This window comes from Bufo gargarizans, chromosome 2 (genome assembly GCF_014858855.1).
Source record: "Bufo gargarizans isolate SCDJY-AF-19 chromosome 2, ASM1485885v1, whole genome shotgun sequence".
Taxonomy (NCBI): Eukaryota; Metazoa; Chordata; class Amphibia; order Anura; family Bufonidae; genus Bufo; species Bufo gargarizans.
In genome coordinates, this window is record NC_058081.1 from 559,248,093 (window position 1) to 559,267,918 (window position 19,826).

The following is a 19,826-nucleotide window of genomic DNA, read 5'->3' on the forward strand; positions in this document are numbered from 1 at the left end:
TGAAAGTAGCCTTACATGTATGTTACTGAAGAAAGCTGTAAATTAGTAGAAAGATGGTTGTCCTTGATGGTGAGTTTCAAGTCCAGAAAATCAACTGTAGGAGATATTGCAGCAAGCCCGTGAGGAGCCCATCAGCCCCGTATGAGGTGTTGTCGCGTGTACTGCCTCAGGCCATTACTCCCTGGGATCTGTGCATTGGAAAGGTAGTTTGAAAAATCACTTGTGCAAAATATTAATTGAGGCATATCCAGCAGTATTAAGTACAAAGTGCAGATTCTGTCCCCAGACAAGGAGTTATGGTGGCTGTTTGGATGGCAATTGATTGGCACTAGCAGGCACCTGTGGATATAGGTGTCCACTCTAATACAGGCCTGACAAGTCTGGCCTAGCGGTTGTTCTAGGTCATGTGTGTCTGAGCCGTAGTCCCTCACTTCGCAGCACTGCCTGTAAAGCTGTCATTTTGCTGATCACTTCGCTGTCTTGACACACTGATGCTTTCTGGAGTGTTGGTCTCACGGGAGAATTGGATCTGGTTCCTAGGAGAAGGAGCTCTGATGTGTTCTCTCTCTCTCTCTCTCTCCCTTCTCTCTCTCTCCCCCCTCCACAACCAAAACATGAAAATACCTAATAAATAACAATACACGACTGTATACAATTGCAAATACCCCCAGTTCTAGCGTACTGCAATATAATGCTTTGAAATGAATGTGAAATTGGTTTAAGTTCAGGGAGAAAATCATTACATTGACAACCGTTTTCTTTTGGTCAGGGGATCAGCTACAATGTACTATAGCCCAGTGTTTCCCAACCAACGTGCCTCCAGCTGTTGCAAAACTACAACTCCCAGCATGCCCGGACAGCCTTTGGCTGGTAGTTGTAGTTTTGCAACAGCTGGAGGCACTCTGGTTGGGAAACACTGCTATAGCCATTTGACTGTCTTCTTTTAAAATTAATTTGATAGTACTTGTCTGCTACCATCAATCCAAAAACAGATTGGCACAGTAGGGAGCACACCATGCACCCATTGCTGTACCTGAACCCTGCTTCAAAAACGTATGGTCGAAACAAAATGTGTTCGAGTACAAATCAATAGCCAAAGGCTATAACAATTCTGTTTAAGGCCTAATTAATTATTTTCTTTCTTTATTAAAAAATCAACCTTTATTACATCCATTTAAAATAAACACTAGATGGAAAAGAATTGTCCCTCAACGTTTTATTATTTTCAAGCCTAATAGTGATTTAAAAAACAAAGAAACATCCGTGTATTATTATTTTTCAATTTCTCCAATCTACTATGGATATTTTATGGTGTTGATAGTTGGACAATAGCTGGTTGTATTACTTCTCACACACCAGCACTTTATTGTCTTATCCTTGTATCATTGAATGGTGGCTGTTATATGCTAGAATTTATTCAATCACTGGCCGTTTTATTTTTCGCAATCCAGCGCTTTATTATCTTATTCTTTTAACATTTAATGGTAGCTGCTAAATAAAGAGTAGCTGTCACTAAATATTAGCAACTCTATTTGTGGCCAATAAAGGGATTTCATATGGTGTTCCGTCAGCTTTATTTCAGCTGAGTTTTTGTGACCGCTATCTCTTAATTCCTTTCTGTTGGCAACAATGTTTGCTACCAGTAGTATAGTTGGTTACACTTCAGCTGAATTTCTAGTTAACAGCTATCACTCAATCAAATCCTTGGTAAATTCTCCCTTTTCCAACTATCCCCCACAATATCTCCCAGTTCTGTTTCTCGTGTTTGGTTACAGGGGGCACGCCCGAAGGTCAACCCCCTTGTATTAACACTGATGGTCTTTAGTTTAAAACCAAAAACAAAGCTCGGCTGAAATAAAGCTGACGGAACAGCATATGAAATCCCTTTATTGGCAACAAATAGTTGCTAATATTTAGTGACAGCTACTCTTTATTTAGCAGCTGCCATTAAATGTTAAAAGAATAAGATAATAAAGCGCTGGATTGCGAAAAATAAAACGGCCAGTGATTGAATAAATTCTAGCATATAACAGCCACCATTAAATGATACAAGGATAAGACAATAAAGTGCTGGTGTGTGAGAAGTAATACAACCAGCTATTGTCCAACTATCAACACCATAAAATATCCATAGTAGATTGGAGAAATTGAAAAATAATAATACACGGATGTTTCTTTTTGTTTTTAAATCACTATTAGGCTTATAAATAATGAAACGTTGATGGACAATTCTTTTCCTTCTAGTGTTTATTTTAAATGGATGTAATAAAGGTTGATTTTATTTTTTTATATTTTTTATAAAGAAAGAAAATAATTAGGCCTTAAACAGAATTGTTATAGCCTTTTGGCTATTGATTTGCACTCTCATTCAAGGATATTTTGCGCCAACAAGGGTTCATCTTTTTTTTTTTAAATAGTGTTGCAACACAAACTTCAAACAAAAAGAAATCAAGACTCCTGTTAGACACTGATAGTTGGTCCAAAATATAGGTAATGGCATTGTTGTATGTGATGTTAGAGTATAATGACCGGCCATAAGCGTTTACTATCAGAACCCCTTCCAGCAACACCGTATCCTCCAACTGCATATGCAATGAGTCGTGTAAGTGGAAAAGCAGTTCTAATACAAATGGCTGTAAAAAAAATTAAAGTAGACACATGTCTTTTTAATCAACTTCTCTATGCCCGATACAGTGGGCAGCTGTGAAAGGATTGGGTAAAGTAGACATAGAAGATAATGGTGATCAGTGAACATTAGATTGGCATTTAGTGGGTGCAGGCAAATAAAATACCTTTATAATCATTAAAAGTCAAGCTTGAATGGGAACCTTTTATTCTCACTAGAGGCCGCCAGCCTCAGAATTATTTGGCACAGCACATATGGCAGCGCTGCTCATTCATAGCATTTAATTGGAGCTGTTTGGTGGTTTCAGCAGAATTTGACTGCAAAATGTAATGCAAATAAAATCGCTGTATGTTGGGTAAACTTTCTTGAATTGGCTATCAACGCATTATTTAATTTGCACTAGATAAAATGCCAGGCAGAGGTGGACTGGAAACTTAAAGTGGCCCTGGGGAAAAAAAACTAATTGGCTCATGTTGTAGGCTGGTCCGAACTAACAGAAGGCGGCACAACAGAAGTGGGCAGAGCCCACAAAATACTGCCTCAGCAGCACCAAATATCACAGTGCAGCACAAAATACTGCCTCCGGGAAACCAAATACCTGAGTGCAGTGCAAAATACTGCCGTATGCCCCACAGTATGTAGCTGTATCATTGTCCTGAGGACAGCAAATTAAGTGAATTCAGGAGCACATCTGCGGCCACTGGCCAGGTGCGTAAGTGCCTGATGCTCCTACATTGATGCTGAGAGCATTAGATCTTTATGTACCTTGCTGACAGCCGAAAGGAGGGATTAAGTGGCCCCCTGGGCATCAGAATATTTCCCTGTAGGATCTATGGCCAAATGCGCCCATGATGCCAGGTATGTGTCACGTAACAGCGGTCATTAAGGAATCTCCTGCTTCCTCCTCGTCCCTCTCCTTTATTATCAGGGCCAGGTTCCTGCTTTATCATCTACCTGGAGACTTCCATCAAAAAGCAGAGGTAGGGCTCATATGTAGTACAATTTCTCTAAAATGAAACGGATCACTAAGTGAAAGGTATAATGCTGGACAACCCCTTTAACTTTCTTCGTATTTTGAGGAGATGTAAAGTACTAGATTTGGGGCTTCTATTAATAAAATGGTTACTTTTGAAAGCTCGTCACCACACCTTCCCTCACTCAAGTGCCAAACAAGGTAATCATATGAGTGCACCTCCAGAAAGGCCAGGGACTAATGTCTCCCCTCCCTGAAGTTTAGAGAGGACTGTCCATGCATGGTGTCTGCCTAGTTTGTCACCTAAGTATAATCTAGGTCTCAAACGTCTATGTTGCCTCCCTCCGAAGGGACATCCGAGCGGTGTAAAATTTTGTCTTATTTTTTCCAAGCCACGTTCAGGCACTTCTGCACCTACTTCTTTCAAACTTCTCAGCCAATGTCCTTGATCTTGTGGCTGCTTTTTGCACCTTTAGGTCCTAAGTGTAGAATAAGTGTTCTACCACCGCATGTAGGTCCATGGTGCACAGTGGTCTCTCAAATTCACTTGTTATGTAAAAGACTAAGGAGACTTTTTTAAAACATTTTTTTGAAAGTTTTGTATAATTATAAAATAAAAACACACTATAAAATACATTATTCATTATTCTGCACTATATGGAATAAAGCCCCTCTGCAGTTTAATTTACTATGGAATGAACTGGATCTATTTACAATAATGAACAACCTAGGACATTTCCATAGCCCATGTAAAGATCAGAAAGGTGTTCCCCACATTATGGGGCATATTCGCCTGTCTGCTTTATTTGGCGTAGGTGGGAGATTAAAAGCGTATATAGTCTTATCTATTATCTACTTTTTTTTTTTTTGTGCTGTCCCTCCACCCCTTGTTAACTGTATGACACTTAGGCCTCATGCACACGACTGTCGCCGTATTGCGGCCCGCAAGCAGGTCCGCAATATGCAGGCACCAGCCGTGTACTCCCCGTAATCCGGAGCTGCGGTGCGGAACGGAGGCACAGAACCCCACAGAAGCACTACGGCCATGTGCATGAGGCCTTAAAGTCTGCCAGACCCCTGACTATATGTGAGGCTACCTCAGGTTCATTTCAGTGCTTAGCCCAGCCTTTAAAGAGAAAAAAAAACAACAGACTTGAGTGAAGAATATGAAACTGAGATGGCTCTTTTAGAGGTAGTCTTTAGAATATTATCAAAGGAATTCTTTGGGGCTTCTTCAGAGGGCTCCCTAAGTTTTGTGGCACAAGTGTTTTATTTGTTGGTATGAAAAATGTTGAGATCCTCTTACATGACAAGCGGATATAAAAGGCCTTTATTGCTTTATGGGAGATTCTTTTGTTTTCTTCAAGTGACAATATGAAAATCCAATTTTGCATTCAGTTAATGAGCTGTTCCCCAGCTTTTCATTCCCTTTATTTCACCACCTCTCAGAGTTTACTAGTAATTCCAGACTGGAAAATCTGGCTTATACCACAGAGGAAGATGTTTAGAGCACTGGTATAACACCTTAAACAACTGACGTGTTACCTTCCAAGTTATCAGAGTGTCCCTGAGTGGAACAGAACCCTTGATATGTGGTTGCAGAGAGACCAGCTCGGCATGTGCTAGAGCCAGAAGACTCCATGGGTAGGCTAGGCGTTTTTCAAGGTGAAGGTTAGAGTAAAACGCAGTATAATTTGCCCAATCAAGTAGATGTCTAGAAAGGCATGCCAGATTATAGCCCCATATATTTGGGAAGTTAAAGCCTCCCTCTTCCCTGGCCATCATCAATTTCAATAGCCGTATTTGTAGTCTCTTCCCAGGCCAAATAAAGGAAATAAAGCTAGAGTTTAAACTATTGATGTCCTTGTGTTTTAGCAACATGGGATTGTTTGGAGAGGATAAAGGAGTCTCGCAAAGCAAGACATTTTTACCAATTGGCATCTTCCAAGTAAAGGCATATGGGCCGCCTTTTTTGATCAGCTCTAATACGTGCTATCAAGGATAGATAATTCAGTTGGTATAGAGATGATCTGCGAATTTTGATCACTAAATATTTAACCGAATCACTAGGCTTTAAAAAAAACTATCATTTATTCCAATGATTTTATCTGCTTTTCTCAAATAAAGCAATTCACATTTAGAGAGATTTATTTCATATCCCGAATAAGCTCCAAATTAACCAGGGCATCCAATATCTGGGGAACCTGTGTAACTGGGTCCGATAAAAATAAGATGATCTCATCGGAGAAGAGGGCACTCTTATAAATTCGGAGAAGAGGGCACTCTTATAAATGATGCCAGTAGTAGACAGAACAGGTGATGGGTGTCTTGCAGAAGAAACAAATACACTTTGTTCTAGGATGATATATTCTGGTCTTGTGTTTACCCTGGTATTAGCTTTTAGGATGTCTACTGTTGTGACCTGCAGATTATGCTGAGATTAGAATACAATTTACATCCGAGTTAATAATTAACATTGTAGCCAATACCTGCTGACGGCATGATTATTGTATGTGGAAACCACTCTGTTAATTTATTACATATGTAAATGAATGTAAATGAGAGTAGTTGCACATAAACTGTTCAAATGACTTTTCAAACTGAAACTCTATATAGAATTGTATTGTTCACTAATGTGTTGGTATTTTGAAAGTACAGCTGGATGATGTGAAAGGCCACAATGGCTGGCCCACCAGAGGTTCCTTCAGATATACCAGGGTCTTTCTCTTATGGGCTGATTTACAAATCCCCTATTAGATCTTACTGGTGATATGTTCTGTGTGTGGAGGTAATGACAAAGATGTTTGCACATGTTCTGTATAGATGGAAGATGGCCTCCAGTATTATTTCTTTTGGTGGGTGCAAGGAGCCCTCATGAAACACTGAAAAGGGTGTCTGTCCATTATCAGGCTATAAGCCGTTTATATACTGGATCAGGTCAGCATGTTATTGACGGATATAAATTGGGGTCTATAGTTTGATAATGGGAACTCTGTACAATTACAGGTAATTTGTGTTTCTATCACCTGCTGCCCTGTTCTCCTTGTATTACTTTTTCAGCTTGTACTAATTACATATTAATTGCAATAAAAAGGAAGGGAATTTTGTAGTTCCCTTAAATGTTATGACCGGTGGCTGCCTGGTATAGAGAATGTGGGTGTTCTGTGATCAGAATGAATGACTGTTGCTTTATAAGTAAACTCAAGTCAAGAACATGGCACGGGCCACATTTACTATGTGATTTGGACACCTACTATTACCTTAGCAGACCTGAAAAGTGTCCAGAAAAAATTGTGGGAACTCTATCTTCACTTTTATAACCACCAATCCCACAGGTTATATGAGTAAGTTAGGTGGGGAATGGGCCTCTGGGACCCTCTCTGTCACCTAGACCCCAATCTCCTTCCTCGTACCAATAGTATGATAATCATGAGCTGAATGGGGGCCCCTGGGAATAGCTGTCAGGGCACTCAGCATTTTCCAGCCATGAACAGGGTTTTCACATTCCATTGATGTCATATCAGGTTCGTTCTTTACTTGTCCGATTTCTTCTATGAAGACGAGACTTCTAATAGCTGCTTAAAGTAACCTCCACATTTGACAGAGCCAAGAGTACATGTTAATGCAGAAGGTCTAGTCTGATAGATGGCCACCCATACTTATGACCTTCAGAGATGTATTTGTCTTCTCACGTGATGAGAATATAAGTCTTACTCATATCAATAAATTGGATACAAGCTTTTGTTTTCACGGATTACTCTTCCCCCCCTCTTTTACTTTGCCATCATTTTTGTAACTAGGACTCTTTAGGGAGATTTAACCAAACTCGCATGAAAGAAACTGAAAACAGTTTCTTGCTCTCTTTTTACAGAAGTCGTTTACGAAATAAGCCATTGCTTTATTAGTTGCTTGAGAAGGCTGCTCCACCTTTCCCTACTCTAATATATTTCCTCCAATATGTTGGTTTTGATGCAAACTTTTTGCTTTTAAATTCTCCATAGAGATCATTATGTAAAAGCAAAATATGAATGATGTTGGAAAAACCTGCAGTGTCCATACGTATGGACAGAATTTGGCATTTTAACATGAGTACATATCTACTCCTGAACCTGCCCATTTGCAGCTGTCCCCACTGACATGTACAAGATCTAAACAAATATATGATTTTACTACATGATGAGCGGATATAAAAGGCCTTTATTGCTTCATGGGAGATTCTTTTGTTTTCTTCAAGTGACAATATGAAAATCCAATTTTGCATTCAGTTAATGAGCTGAACATGTAAAAGAGACTGGCTACCCATGTATTGTATGTATTGTGTCATGTTCTTTTTGACCAAAAACACATTATGCATTACTGTAGATCTTTAAAATATATTTTTTTTTTACTCTGTCACTGAGGGTATCTGAGTTTTCAGAAAACTTTTGATATGTTATAGAGACATTTGAAATGTTCTGCTTGGTGTGGGTCTGAGTGCTGTGAACCCCCACCAATCCCTAGATAAAGATTGCCTACGTAGGAATCATTAGTGTGTTTTTCCTCAACTGCACAACCATGGTGAAGACTTGGTATGAGATGGTGGTGAAGCATGTGCCAGCGAGAAAAAAAGATTAAAGGCAGACATAACATTGATGCAATCTGGGCAGGAGCCCGATACCACCGTAAAAAAAAAAAAACACACACACACACACCAGGGGTACCTTGGCTCAAAAAAAACTGATGGGTTCTGATCTAACAGGTAAAGGATGAACTGCAGAGTCATAGTAAGGAGCACTATGATGAGTCCCACTCTCTTGATAAACAGCACGGGCCCACATACTATTCTATCACAGGGGCGTTGTACAATGTCTGTCCCTGAGAAAGATAGGGGACCGTCGGCTTGCTGCCCATGCATAGTATGGGTGCAGATCACATCACCGGGATGCCCTGTGGCATGATCTGAGCTGATTTGGGGGTCCCCCTTTGGTAGATGGCGTTAAACCTCTGACCTTCAACCGATTTGCGGTTGTGTAGTGTGTATATAGATGTCTCTCACCTGATCATACAGGCAAAGTGGCAGCACCAGCAACAGTTCAGTATGACGCAGGTCCTCTGGGTACTCCTACTTGCACTCCAGCTCTATTACAGCTCAGGTTTTTAAGGGATTAAACATGAATTCCACCATACAATGGAGAAGCCCTTTGGTTATCTCTCTCTTCCATTTCTATTTTCAGCTGTTACTTCTGATCCTACGTGGGTTCTCACCCAGCTTGGCAACAGTCCTGAAGGACAAGCATGCCTCGTTGTGCAGTAAGACACATCACTTCATAACTAGGTTGTATAGAAAAGCTAGGTGATTAACCCTCCATCAGTTGTAGTAACAGTTATATTGTCGCACATGTTTTTCAGTAATGGACTAAATATATACTGATGCCGCTGAGCTAAACTTGATGGTTAAGGCGTTAAGAATGGCAAGACAATGAGAACTAGCTTTTCAATGGATTTCAATGGCCATGTGTCATCAGAGTCAGTTTTAGTTTGGCTACAACTGTACATTTTTAACTGAATCACAGAAGGAAAGTTTTATGTTGATTTTACTGACATTTCCTTTCAGTTTATATTGCTGAAAATAAACTAGCTGAGCATGTGCTATTCTGAATGTCTGCTAAGTGGCAGGAAACAGTCCCAAGCAAATCATTTATATCCCTTAAAAGTGCTGACTGTCAGTTTGGGTTGTCTGAGTTAATTTTCTCTTTTTTTCTTTTTTTTTTTTTTTCATATAGTTCCTAGTTGCAGAGAGTCTGTTAAAATAATGAAGAAACTTATCTTACCTTCCCAAGCCCCAACAGAACCCCCACCACTCTGCCCTTACCTCTGGCTCCAGTTATGACAGTGTATTGACTGCAGCAGTGACATCCCGAATAACACTGTAGCCCATCAGTGGTTTCAGCAGTCTCATGCCATACATCACTGAGACCTGTGATTGGCTGCGCCAGTATGTGGGCGATCTTGGCTGCAGCCCAGTGGAGAGGACACGGCTAACTGGATTTTATGTCCTCTAAGGTTGGGCTTGAATGTTATATTCTTTAAAGGGAATAGGTCATCAGTATCTGATTGTTGGGGGTCCCAGCACCTACACAGATCAGCTTTTTGAATGTGGTGTTTCGGTGAGCTCTGCGGCCTCATCCTAGGCCTGTCACATGGCCAAAGGGCGCTTAGTCCATTCAAGGGAGGCTGGGCTACAGTACCAAGCACCGCTGCTATCTAGTGGGTGGCAATGTGCTTGGTAAGTAGCGAGGAACCATATCCTCCTCAAACAGTTGATCATCAGGGGTCCTTGCCAATTTGATATTGATGACCAGTCCTGAGAATAGGTAATCAATCTTCGAAAACTCATTTAAAGATCTGAATAGAAATACATTTTGTGACAGGTTTGTGAATGGTGTCCCCAGTCAGCTGTTGTGCTCACAGTTGACTGCGACATCTGGTTAAATGTCTGCGATCGGTGGTGTTGCTGATCAGACATTATTCCTGGGTGTCAGCTGCTGGAAACTACCGAAACCCGTTGGCTATGGGGCCTGCTGCACTCTCGATTGGGCACCATCTTTAAATACCCAACCAGCGCCGTGCATGTACAGTGCTGGTCTTGAAGGATAAAAGGGGTTGTAAACATGGCGGCTTTATTCCAAATAGCACCATGCTTGTCTATGGTTTGAGTGGTATGGCAGCACAGGCACATTCAAGTCTTTTAAATCCATAAGTGAGGATGGCGAGCGTGGCACAAATATAATTTTTATTATATGACATTAACACATGCTGTAATGTCAATGCTAATCTAAAAGTGGTTGGTTGATCTAGAGAGTTTTTCTTTAATAATCATAACTGTTTCACTTAAAAAATAAAAATAAAATACAATATTCTGATGGAACGTTTTAAAGAAAATCTTTCTCAAATAGAAAATGGGAAAAAGAAAGTGGAGAGTTGTGAGATTCGCAATGGGTGAGACTATACAAGTACACCAATTTGAGTTGTAATTGTGGGCAAAAGGAACAGATTTTATGGTTTATGCACTAATCAGTTTCTTATTTTAAAGTTATGTAAATGAAAGGAGTTTTGGCCGCTTTCACAAAGTCAGTCATTGTGAGCCAATACCAGGAGTGGAGCTTCACAGAGATGAGGTATAATGAAAAGATTTGCTCCTACCCTTTTTGACCCATACCTCATTTTGGCTCGTAATCGCTAATGGAAATCACTGACTGTGTGAAAGCGCCTGAATATAAAAAATGTGAACTCTGCATAGTAAATCTAATAGTAGATTTAATGCAGATGTTTATTCCGGGACTTTGTTTTTGTGGGTGTGTCAGAGCTCCATCATTGAGCTATGACCTGCATCTTCCACAAATCCTTGTGCCCGCACTCCAAGCAGTGTTGTGTATGCCCAGACCCAAGCCTTACAACATGTACATGAGCCACCTGCATTGCTCAGCCCATGCGGAGAGGCAGGGTAACAGTTGGCCCGTGTATGTTTCATTATTGGATTAAGTGAAGATGGTCTCCCTGGATTATTCATTTGAATTTATTTCATTACATTTCTTAATTAAATATAAACAATAGACTGTGTACATCAGTCATTAATTATCACTAACACATTGGCAGGTGTTAAAGAGGTTTTTCAAGATTTTTTTTTAACTGATGACCTATCCTTTTGGATATATCATCAGTATCTGATCGGTGTGGGTCTGACACCTGGGACCCACACTGATCAGCTGTTTAAGGAGGCACCAGTGCTTGTACTAGTACCGCAGCCTTCTCACAACTTTGCCTAGACCATGTGAGGTCATGTTTATCGGTCACATGGCCTAGGCGCAGCTGAGCCCCATTGCGAGCATCATTGAGGTGCCTTCTCAAACAGCTTATTGGTGGGGGTCCCAGGGAGGGCCAGACTGGGAACTTAAAGTGGCCCTGGAAAAAATACTAAAAGTGGTCCAGTTTTGTAGTTGGGTCCAAATTGATGGAAGACAGGGCCAGCAATACCATATTGTGGCACATTATAGCATCCCAACAGAGCAAAATACCACAGTCCATCACAAGATACTGCCAGCAGCACAAAAACACATCCCTTAAAACCACCAGGAAATTTCCCTGTAAGGTCTATGGCCAATCCGCCCCTGGTCCCAGGTGTCAGACCCTCACCGATCAGATACTCATGACTTATGCAGAGGATAGCTCACTAGTTTAAAAAATTCCAGAAAACCCTTTTAAGAAATTGAGTGAATTAAAATAATCCAAACAAACATAATCGTCACTTGATCCTCATTAGAAGTAGCGATGTGTACTGAGGGTGGAATAGATCACGTGTTGTATGTACAAGACATGATCTATATAGCAAAAGAAAGCTCCGGTGGGGTCGGATAAATGCAGAAGCACTGGGTCAGTAAAATACATTTTTAGGTGGGGTATATTACACGGGCCTTTAGGATTGCCTTATGTGAAAAGGAAATAGTCTTGTAGATCTTTGCGTGAAATGTGGTGAGGGTGATGATACAGATTGGACGCATCACCTGGAGATGCCTACTACTAAATACTGGTTGGATGTGATTGGATATTTATTCCAATTTTATACTAATCAGATTTCAGATAAAATTAGACTCTGTTTATAATGTGATTCATCCTTGTTTCGGTTGTGAAAATGAATTTATTTGAAAAACACTAGATGTCTGACAAATACTGCTTCTTAAAGGAACTGTCAATTTACTTCCCTAAAACTGTTTTGATTGACTATAATTATGGGAAGTTATTGATTGCCAGAATAATTACAAAAAAATTGGGAGAATTTGGTGTGACTGTCATACTTTAAATTGTTTGCTTTTTGTTTGTTTTTTGTCTCTTATCTGTGGGACATTGGGAAAAAGGTTAAGGGTGTTCTTCAAGGGGCGGTTAGATTGCATCTTCTATGAATGCAATGACTTAGTGTTTAGAGTATATTCCACTTGCGTCACATGTTTTTTTTAATGAACATCCAATCAAACCATTAAAGATTATTTTGACATTAACTGAACTTAGAGCGTTTGGATTTAGTTTTTTAAGACCAGCAAGACTATCAATCCATAATCAGTACGTCATCTTATGATTCAACTGCATTTCATGATGATTTGAATTCACCATGACAGTTTGCAAAAATTCTGCATCCTGCATCAGATATGTTTCTTCCCCATTTACCCAACAAGTTGATGATTTCCAAACTAAGTATCTTTGTATACTACTTGGATGAATGCAACTGATCCTAATATTTCGTTCCACTGGACCACCTCCTGCCACCATGACTGATAAATCCAAGGGACACTATATTTATTCCCCCATTTGTTTTTCAGAACATCATAAGTCTACAATGCGCTTGTAAAAGTCCCAGTGAATCAATGTCCTTTAAGTGTTTAATTATTTTTTCTAGGTGCTGTTTGCAATTACTGCAGAAATAGAGAATCGGAGCTTCACCAGAAGGAGGTAAGGGTCTTGAGGTGATGTAATATTTAGGCTTGGACTACACAATTGCATAATTTTCTTTGCATAAGTAGTCATAAAACCTTTTGGAGTACCGAAACAGAAACTTGGTGTTGCTGGTTAATAAGGGCGCACATGATATAGGGGTTCTCTGTGTTGCCTTTACTGTGGCTCACTTCAGTGGATAAGACTTAAGCTCCTGCAGCCATACTGCACCATGAAGCTTCATTTGAAAATGGGCAGCTGTTGCGGACCATCTATACTTTTGTGATCCAAGATGACCAACAGTGAAGCCTTCTCACATGTATGTATAACATATCAGTAGAACATTTTAACTCCATCAAAATTATTCCCTAGGAGCTCCTCCCAGGCATCATAAGGGCGAATAGTGTTCAAATATTTCATGTTTGGCTAAATGGGAAGCAGCAACATGCATTGAGCACAGAGATGTCAATGTATCTAGGGCCAGAAACAATAGAAGGCTATAAATCCCAATAGCGTGTGCCATGTATATCTAGTCTTATTTTAAAAATGGAATAAATTTACTGTAGTCCTGCCTATCACAACATTCGCAAATATTAGACATTGTAAAGATTAGCAGACGTTGAATACAACTGAATACATTTTTAGACCGTTTTCTATGGCACGGTGAAAAAGAAATTTGGATGAAAACTACTTCGTATTGGCTACCTGGCTTCTGGAATTTGTCTAGCCCTGTGCTAAAAAGCCTACAGATTTTTACGTCATGTCATCTAATCTCTATAAGCCTCTGCCAACTCTAGAAATGGTATAGGCACACAATCCAAAACTCAGTTTTAGCAGAGCACAATAGTATGCCAAATGCACCAGCCTGCTGATCCAGATTTGCTTGTCTACAGTGTATTTTAAAATTCAAAGCAATCACCGAAGAAAGACCCTGGTTTTGTTTGAACCCTTCCCCATATTCTCTGTTGCAGGTCGCTCACCTTGGTTCTCTAGAAGAGAAGTTCTCTCGCCTCTGGACTCAATGCCAGCGCTGTCAGGGAAGTTTACACGAGGACGTCCTATGCACAAGGTGAGGATAGTGGAAAAGTGATGTGAGATTTTAACAGAGCATAATGCGGAAGATTTATTTTTATGGAAGCTGTATGACCTTTTTTTGGGGACACAATGCAGTTGACTGTCATCACTTTGTCAATGACTACTCATTATTGGGACCTCACGTAGCTTCCCGGTCATTTGTGAGAGCTTAGACAGGCTGGCAAGAGCTGCTCTGTGTCTGGGCCTTTTGGTGCCAGTTTGATCAGGGCATATTGCTATTTAATGATCACACTGATATGCTGCTGGCCTCATATAGAAAAATTACTGCGCATCACACCTGTTGCTTAGTGGTAACCAAATAGACCGTCCACATCGGTATGGCATTGATTTCACAGGGCGATTCACATCGCATCAGACATGACTTATCTCACTTTGGTACAGTGTCACCCTCTAATCTGTGCTCCTGTATCGACAATTCCCAAGGGAAAAACAAACTGGAGCTTATCCAGCTACCAATTCCCTGCTCCGCTCACCAGCTGCCAGGGGTGGGGTGAATATGGCCCTCTGCACATGTGTGCTCAGAATATGGCTCCCAAAAGATCCTTTATCAAGGCAGCTGAGGGAAAACTGTCTATCCCAGTGCCCGGGACCTGATGGCAGGTGCTGGCTGCACAGAACCGTTGAAGAGACACCTCATGTCTAGTTTGGGTACAAAGGTCTATGAGAAAAGTCAGAGAGACTGACAGCAGCATTGCTTTATGGCAGGTTTGTTTTCTTTGCGAACAGTTTTAAATTTACAGCATTCATAAATTATGGGAAGGGGGGGTGTGGGCAATTTTGTTTTAATTTCTATTTACTGTGGATAGCACAGGAATTTCAGTTGGTGATTATGTGACCTATGTTTGATTTTTAACTGCATCTATTTTCAGATACACAGATTTGTATATCCTAGATACATCAACACGCCCCCTACCCATATACCCCCTTAGGCCATATGGATGTTAAAGAGGATGGTCTACTACTCAGGACCCCCCTCTATAAGCTAGAATGTAGTAAGGCAGCTGACCCGACCCGTTCTTGCATTACTTGGTCCGCCATTTACTATATTCGCCACACACCAGGGGTCTTCTCTAACCTTCAGACATCTGTTGCCTCAAGAAGCCAAACCCACATAGATCAATCAGCTTCTATATAAAAGACCAGGCACCCCCAAGCTCGAGATAAGCAAGGATCCCAGTCGTCAGACCCCATTAATGATACTTTGACAAGGGTTTAAAAGGGAGTAAATAGAATTGGAATTATTGTATATTGTTGTACTTTTAGCTAAAAGAATGTTCACTCTCTTTTCATAGCTATAAAATGAAGGAAAATGCCCCTGTTTAATTGCGGGAATAAAAGTGTCATGGGGTGAAAGGAATATCACATACAACTGGTACTGATTTATTGGCTTGCGATAGTTGCAGTCAACAAGTCCATGTTCTGTTTGCCAGCTGTGTCATAATGCAGGGAGTGTCGGCATGTGACTCGGGGTTTTCTTAAGGTACAAGTAACAGCAGGGTGGTATAATACATATGGTCGGCAGGTTGGCATTCATTGCTGGATTACAGCAGTAGGGTCGGGTGTCTTCATTGGGCATTAAAGACTGAAGTTTAACGCCTATAAAGAATACATTTTCACTAAACAACTTTCCCCCCTAAAATTAGAGAATAACCTGAACAGGGTGATTCTTGGGCCATACTATTGGAATGCTCGTAGTCATAGGCCACGGCAAAAAACTACCTCCTTTTCACTTTTGTCTGCTGAACCCAGAAGGATGTTAAAATGAGCCCAAACTAAACCAGAGAATGTTGCAGCCTGAGAAGGACTTAACACAGTCCCTTTGTCAGAGTTGCCTCTCCAGTTGTACCTCATCAACAACTACAGAGAGCCCCAGGGTAAGAACAGTCTGGATGTACACGCAGCAAAACTCGGTGGTAGCCAATGACCACAATATTTTGACTCAAATTGGTGGGGGTGCGGGGTGCCAGACCACCCCATATCAGCTAGTAATGAACTATAGGCTATCACTTAAAAAAGGCTTGACAACCCCTTAAAAACCGCATTTTAGTTTTGACTTTTGCTGCCTCACCAAAAGCAAACAAACTACAATGGATCTGCTCCCCAATCTATTAGAAATGGTGTGCCTAGTGTCGCAAGTTATGGACCAAATAACTAGTTGGCCAGTTCACATAGGATAGTGGGTATGGTCCTGGTCCATGTGGATAGGCAATCTGCCCTACAAGTAATTAACTGCAGCATAAGGCCTCATGCACACGACCGTTGTTTTGGTCCGCATCCGAGCCACAGTTTTTGCGGTTCATATGCGGACCCATTCACTTCAATGGGGCCGCAAAAGATGCGGACAGCACTCTGTGTGCTGTCCGCATCCGTTGCACCGTTCCGTGGCCCCGCAAAAAAAAATATAGCATGTCCTATGTCCTAGGCATTTTTACAATGGGCCGCAAATTGCGGAAGGCACACGGGCAGCTTCCATTTTTTGCGGATCAGCAGTTTTGCGGACCGCAAAAAACAGCACAGTCATGTGCATGTAGCCTAACAGGCAGAACCGGATTGACAGATATCCTTTTACAGACTGGGTAGCTCAAAGTTGATCCAGAGGAAGGCAAAAAACCCTAATAAGGTAGAAGCCAATGTTCCCCATTTTAGGGGGAAAAAATCCTTCAAATCTGCAATCCGACATTCAGACTAACTCCCTGGAGCAACAACCGTTCTCAACAAATCTTATGACTATAGCCTGGAATATTATTACACTCCAGAAATACATCCAGGCCCCTCTTGAATTCCTTTATTGTACTCACCATCACCACCTCCTCAGGCAGAGAGCTCCATAGTCTCACTGCTCTTACCGTAAAGAATCCTCTTCTATGTTTGTGTACAAACCTTCTTTCATCCAGACATGGAATATGTCTTTTGTCACAGTCCTGAGTATACATAGATTATGGAAGAGATCTCTGTACTGACGCTTGAGGAGAGATCTGATAACCATGTATAAATATATCAGCCCTGACCAAAGTAATAAAGTATCACTCAACCCATCCTTTTTTGTCTAATATTTGAAATCTATCAATGTGTAGCACTGTAAATCCTTCTCCTTTGCTTCACAGTCGCGACTGTCCCATATTCTACATGAGAAAGAAAGTACAAAAGGACCTTGATGACCAAGAAAAGCTGATCCAGCGATTTGGACCTCCTGCATGGTAACCACCATAACCTTCATGTGAAGACCAAACACACAGACTCCATGACTACAACATTGGGTCAAGAGTTGGCAACCATAAGCTTCCTCCAACATGTACCAGAGTTTTCCCATCTAAAAGCTAGATATTTCTGATCTCCAGGCATCAAACATCAGCAGACTGCAAATATCACCATTTTGTTTCTTAGTCTCATCAAGGTGTCCTGAAGGAAACTGGTTTGTTGGTCTTATCTGGGTTTTAGATACACTAAATCAAAATTTTAATCAACCACTTGGGTTGTTCTTATACTGGTTTAAGTAGCCTCCATCATTTGTCTGTTACAGGGACGATGACATTTGCTGTGGACTGTCTTTATTCAGTTGCTCTGAGGGATGTAATACAAAGTCACTGGCAGACAATGCCTTTCTCGCAGATTATTGATAGATTTTCACTATAGTTTGGGATTCATTTCACCTAATTAAGAAACTTTTGTAATGTTTTGTACCAATATGGAATAAAATAGTTTTGAATTTGTTATGTTGGTGTCATGTTTGCCTTAACCATGCAGATCTATGGAAGATAATTTCTGATTTAGGCTACTTTCACACTCGCGTTTTGTGCGGAGCCGTCATGGACAGCTCCGCTCAAAGAATTCAACAGTCTGCCTCAATTCAGAAAGGATCCATTTGTATTATTCTTTAACATAGCCAAGACGGATCCGTTTTCTATTATGCCAGATTGTGCCAGGGAAAGTGGATCCATCCCCATTGACTTACATTGTGTGCCAGGACGGATCCGTTTGGCTCAGTTTTATCAGACAGACACCAAAATGCTGCAAGCAGCGTTTTGGTGTCGGTCTCCAAAGTGGAATGGAGACGGAACTGATACAAACTGATGCATTCTGAGCGGTTCCTTATGCATTCAGAATACATTAGGGCAAAACTGATCCGTTTTGGACCGCTTGTGAGAGCCCTGAACGGATTTCAGAGACAGAAAGCCAAGACGCGAGTGTGAAAGTAGCCTAACATTTATTCTGATGTTGAGTCCTTTCTTACCAAAGATTAATAATGTTTGTGGTCTGATCACACTTAAAAGATACAGGAAGACAACAATGTAGTGTTATAATTTCAGCCCTGATTCAGACGACTGTATTTTCCATCCTTGTGCACAACTGACAGTTCACGGACCCATTAGTCAGTGGTTGAATTCACACTCGCTGTATGCGCCATTCTTGTCATTTTTCTGTCTTGAACTTAATCATTCAAGTGTATTGATGCACAAAGAGAGGCCTGAAGATGATGAGCGTATAGGTTTTATTATCGATCTTCACACCAAGGATGAGATTTTGTACATCATCTCTAGGTGAAGGCATTCAATGCCGACTCATCCTGATTTGGTACTTCTGCAGAGCGTCGTTTTAGAAGCCACCCCAGGTATTGGTAAAAACGCTTCAAAAACAGGTGAGGCTAGTTTCACATCTCTGTTTTTTTAAATCTGCAGAGGAACAGCCTGCCGGAGTTTACTGTATCTGCCCTAGCTGGATACTGAAGTTCACACCCCATTGACTACAGTTGGATCTGGCCTTTTTCCAACGGATGTTTTTTTAGTTTGGGTTCACACCTGAGCGTATTCGATAAGCGCTGTTTACAGGCGTTTTTATTGGGTGTTTTTGGGGCGTATTTTGGAAACGCGCATGTTCTTGCTATTGACAACAGAGGCGTACAATGAAAAACAGAGGTGTTATGCACGACAATACGCCCCAAAGAAGCTCCTGTACTTCTTGGGGTGTAGGGTGTTTTACAGCGCGTTCGTACCCCCTGTAAAGCGCTCAGGTGAGGACCATGCCCATAGGGAAACATTGGTTTTTGCCTATTGAGCGTTTTACAGCGCGTAGGAACGCGCTGTAAAACGCTCAGGTGTGAACCTAGCCTTAGGTCTTGGCTGTTCAAAAACCAGTGTATGGTCAATGGGGTCCGGCAATGAAAGGCTGGATAGAGTGAATTTCCAGTAGAGGAACAGCCTGCCAGATTTAAAAATGGAGATGTGAAAATAGCCTAAGCACTTCTGCAGGGGTTGGAATACTGCTAATGACTGAGATGGCGAATGTTTTATCCCAGCCTTGAGATGTCTTTATATAAGTAATGCCATCTTGGTGAATGTTCAGCACGGTGGCTCAGTGGTTAGCACTGGTGCCTTGCAGTTCTGGGTTTGATTCCGACCAAGGACAACATCTGCATGGAGATTGTATGTTCTCCCCATGTTTGCGTGGGTTTCCTCTGGGTTCTCCGATTTCCTACACTCCGAAGACATAGGGAACTTATATTGTGAGCCCCATTGGGGAAAGCTTGATGCTCGCCACATGTGTTTTTACTCCTTGTACTACTTTGACACTCTTAAAAAAAAAAAACTTACGAGTATGTTCGCACAGAGGTTTTTTTTTTCTGTGCTGAATAAACCTCGTGCAGAATCTGCTTCAGGAATCCTTGTGGTTTTT

General features: G+C 41.1%; 1 protein-coding gene across 2 annotated transcripts in view; it reads left to right on the plus strand.

The window, feature by feature from the left end:
* The window catches only part of POLD1 (DNA polymerase delta 1, catalytic subunit), a 172,539-nt gene extending 154,672 nt beyond the window's left edge, over positions 1 to 17,867 (plus strand). For both annotated transcript variants that reach the window (XM_044281624.1, XM_044281625.1), the window contains exons 25-27: positions 13,027 to 13,079; positions 14,033 to 14,130; positions 17,261 to 17,867. In XM_044281624.1, coding sequence (XP_044137559.1) covers positions 13,027 to 13,079; positions 14,033 to 14,130; positions 17,261 to 17,357 — 248 coding nt within the window. In that variant the 3' untranslated portion in view covers positions 17,358 to 17,867. The remainder of the gene's footprint in view (positions 1 to 13,026; positions 13,080 to 14,032; positions 14,131 to 17,260) is intronic.
* Positions 17,868 to 19,826: the final 1,959 nt, after the last annotated feature.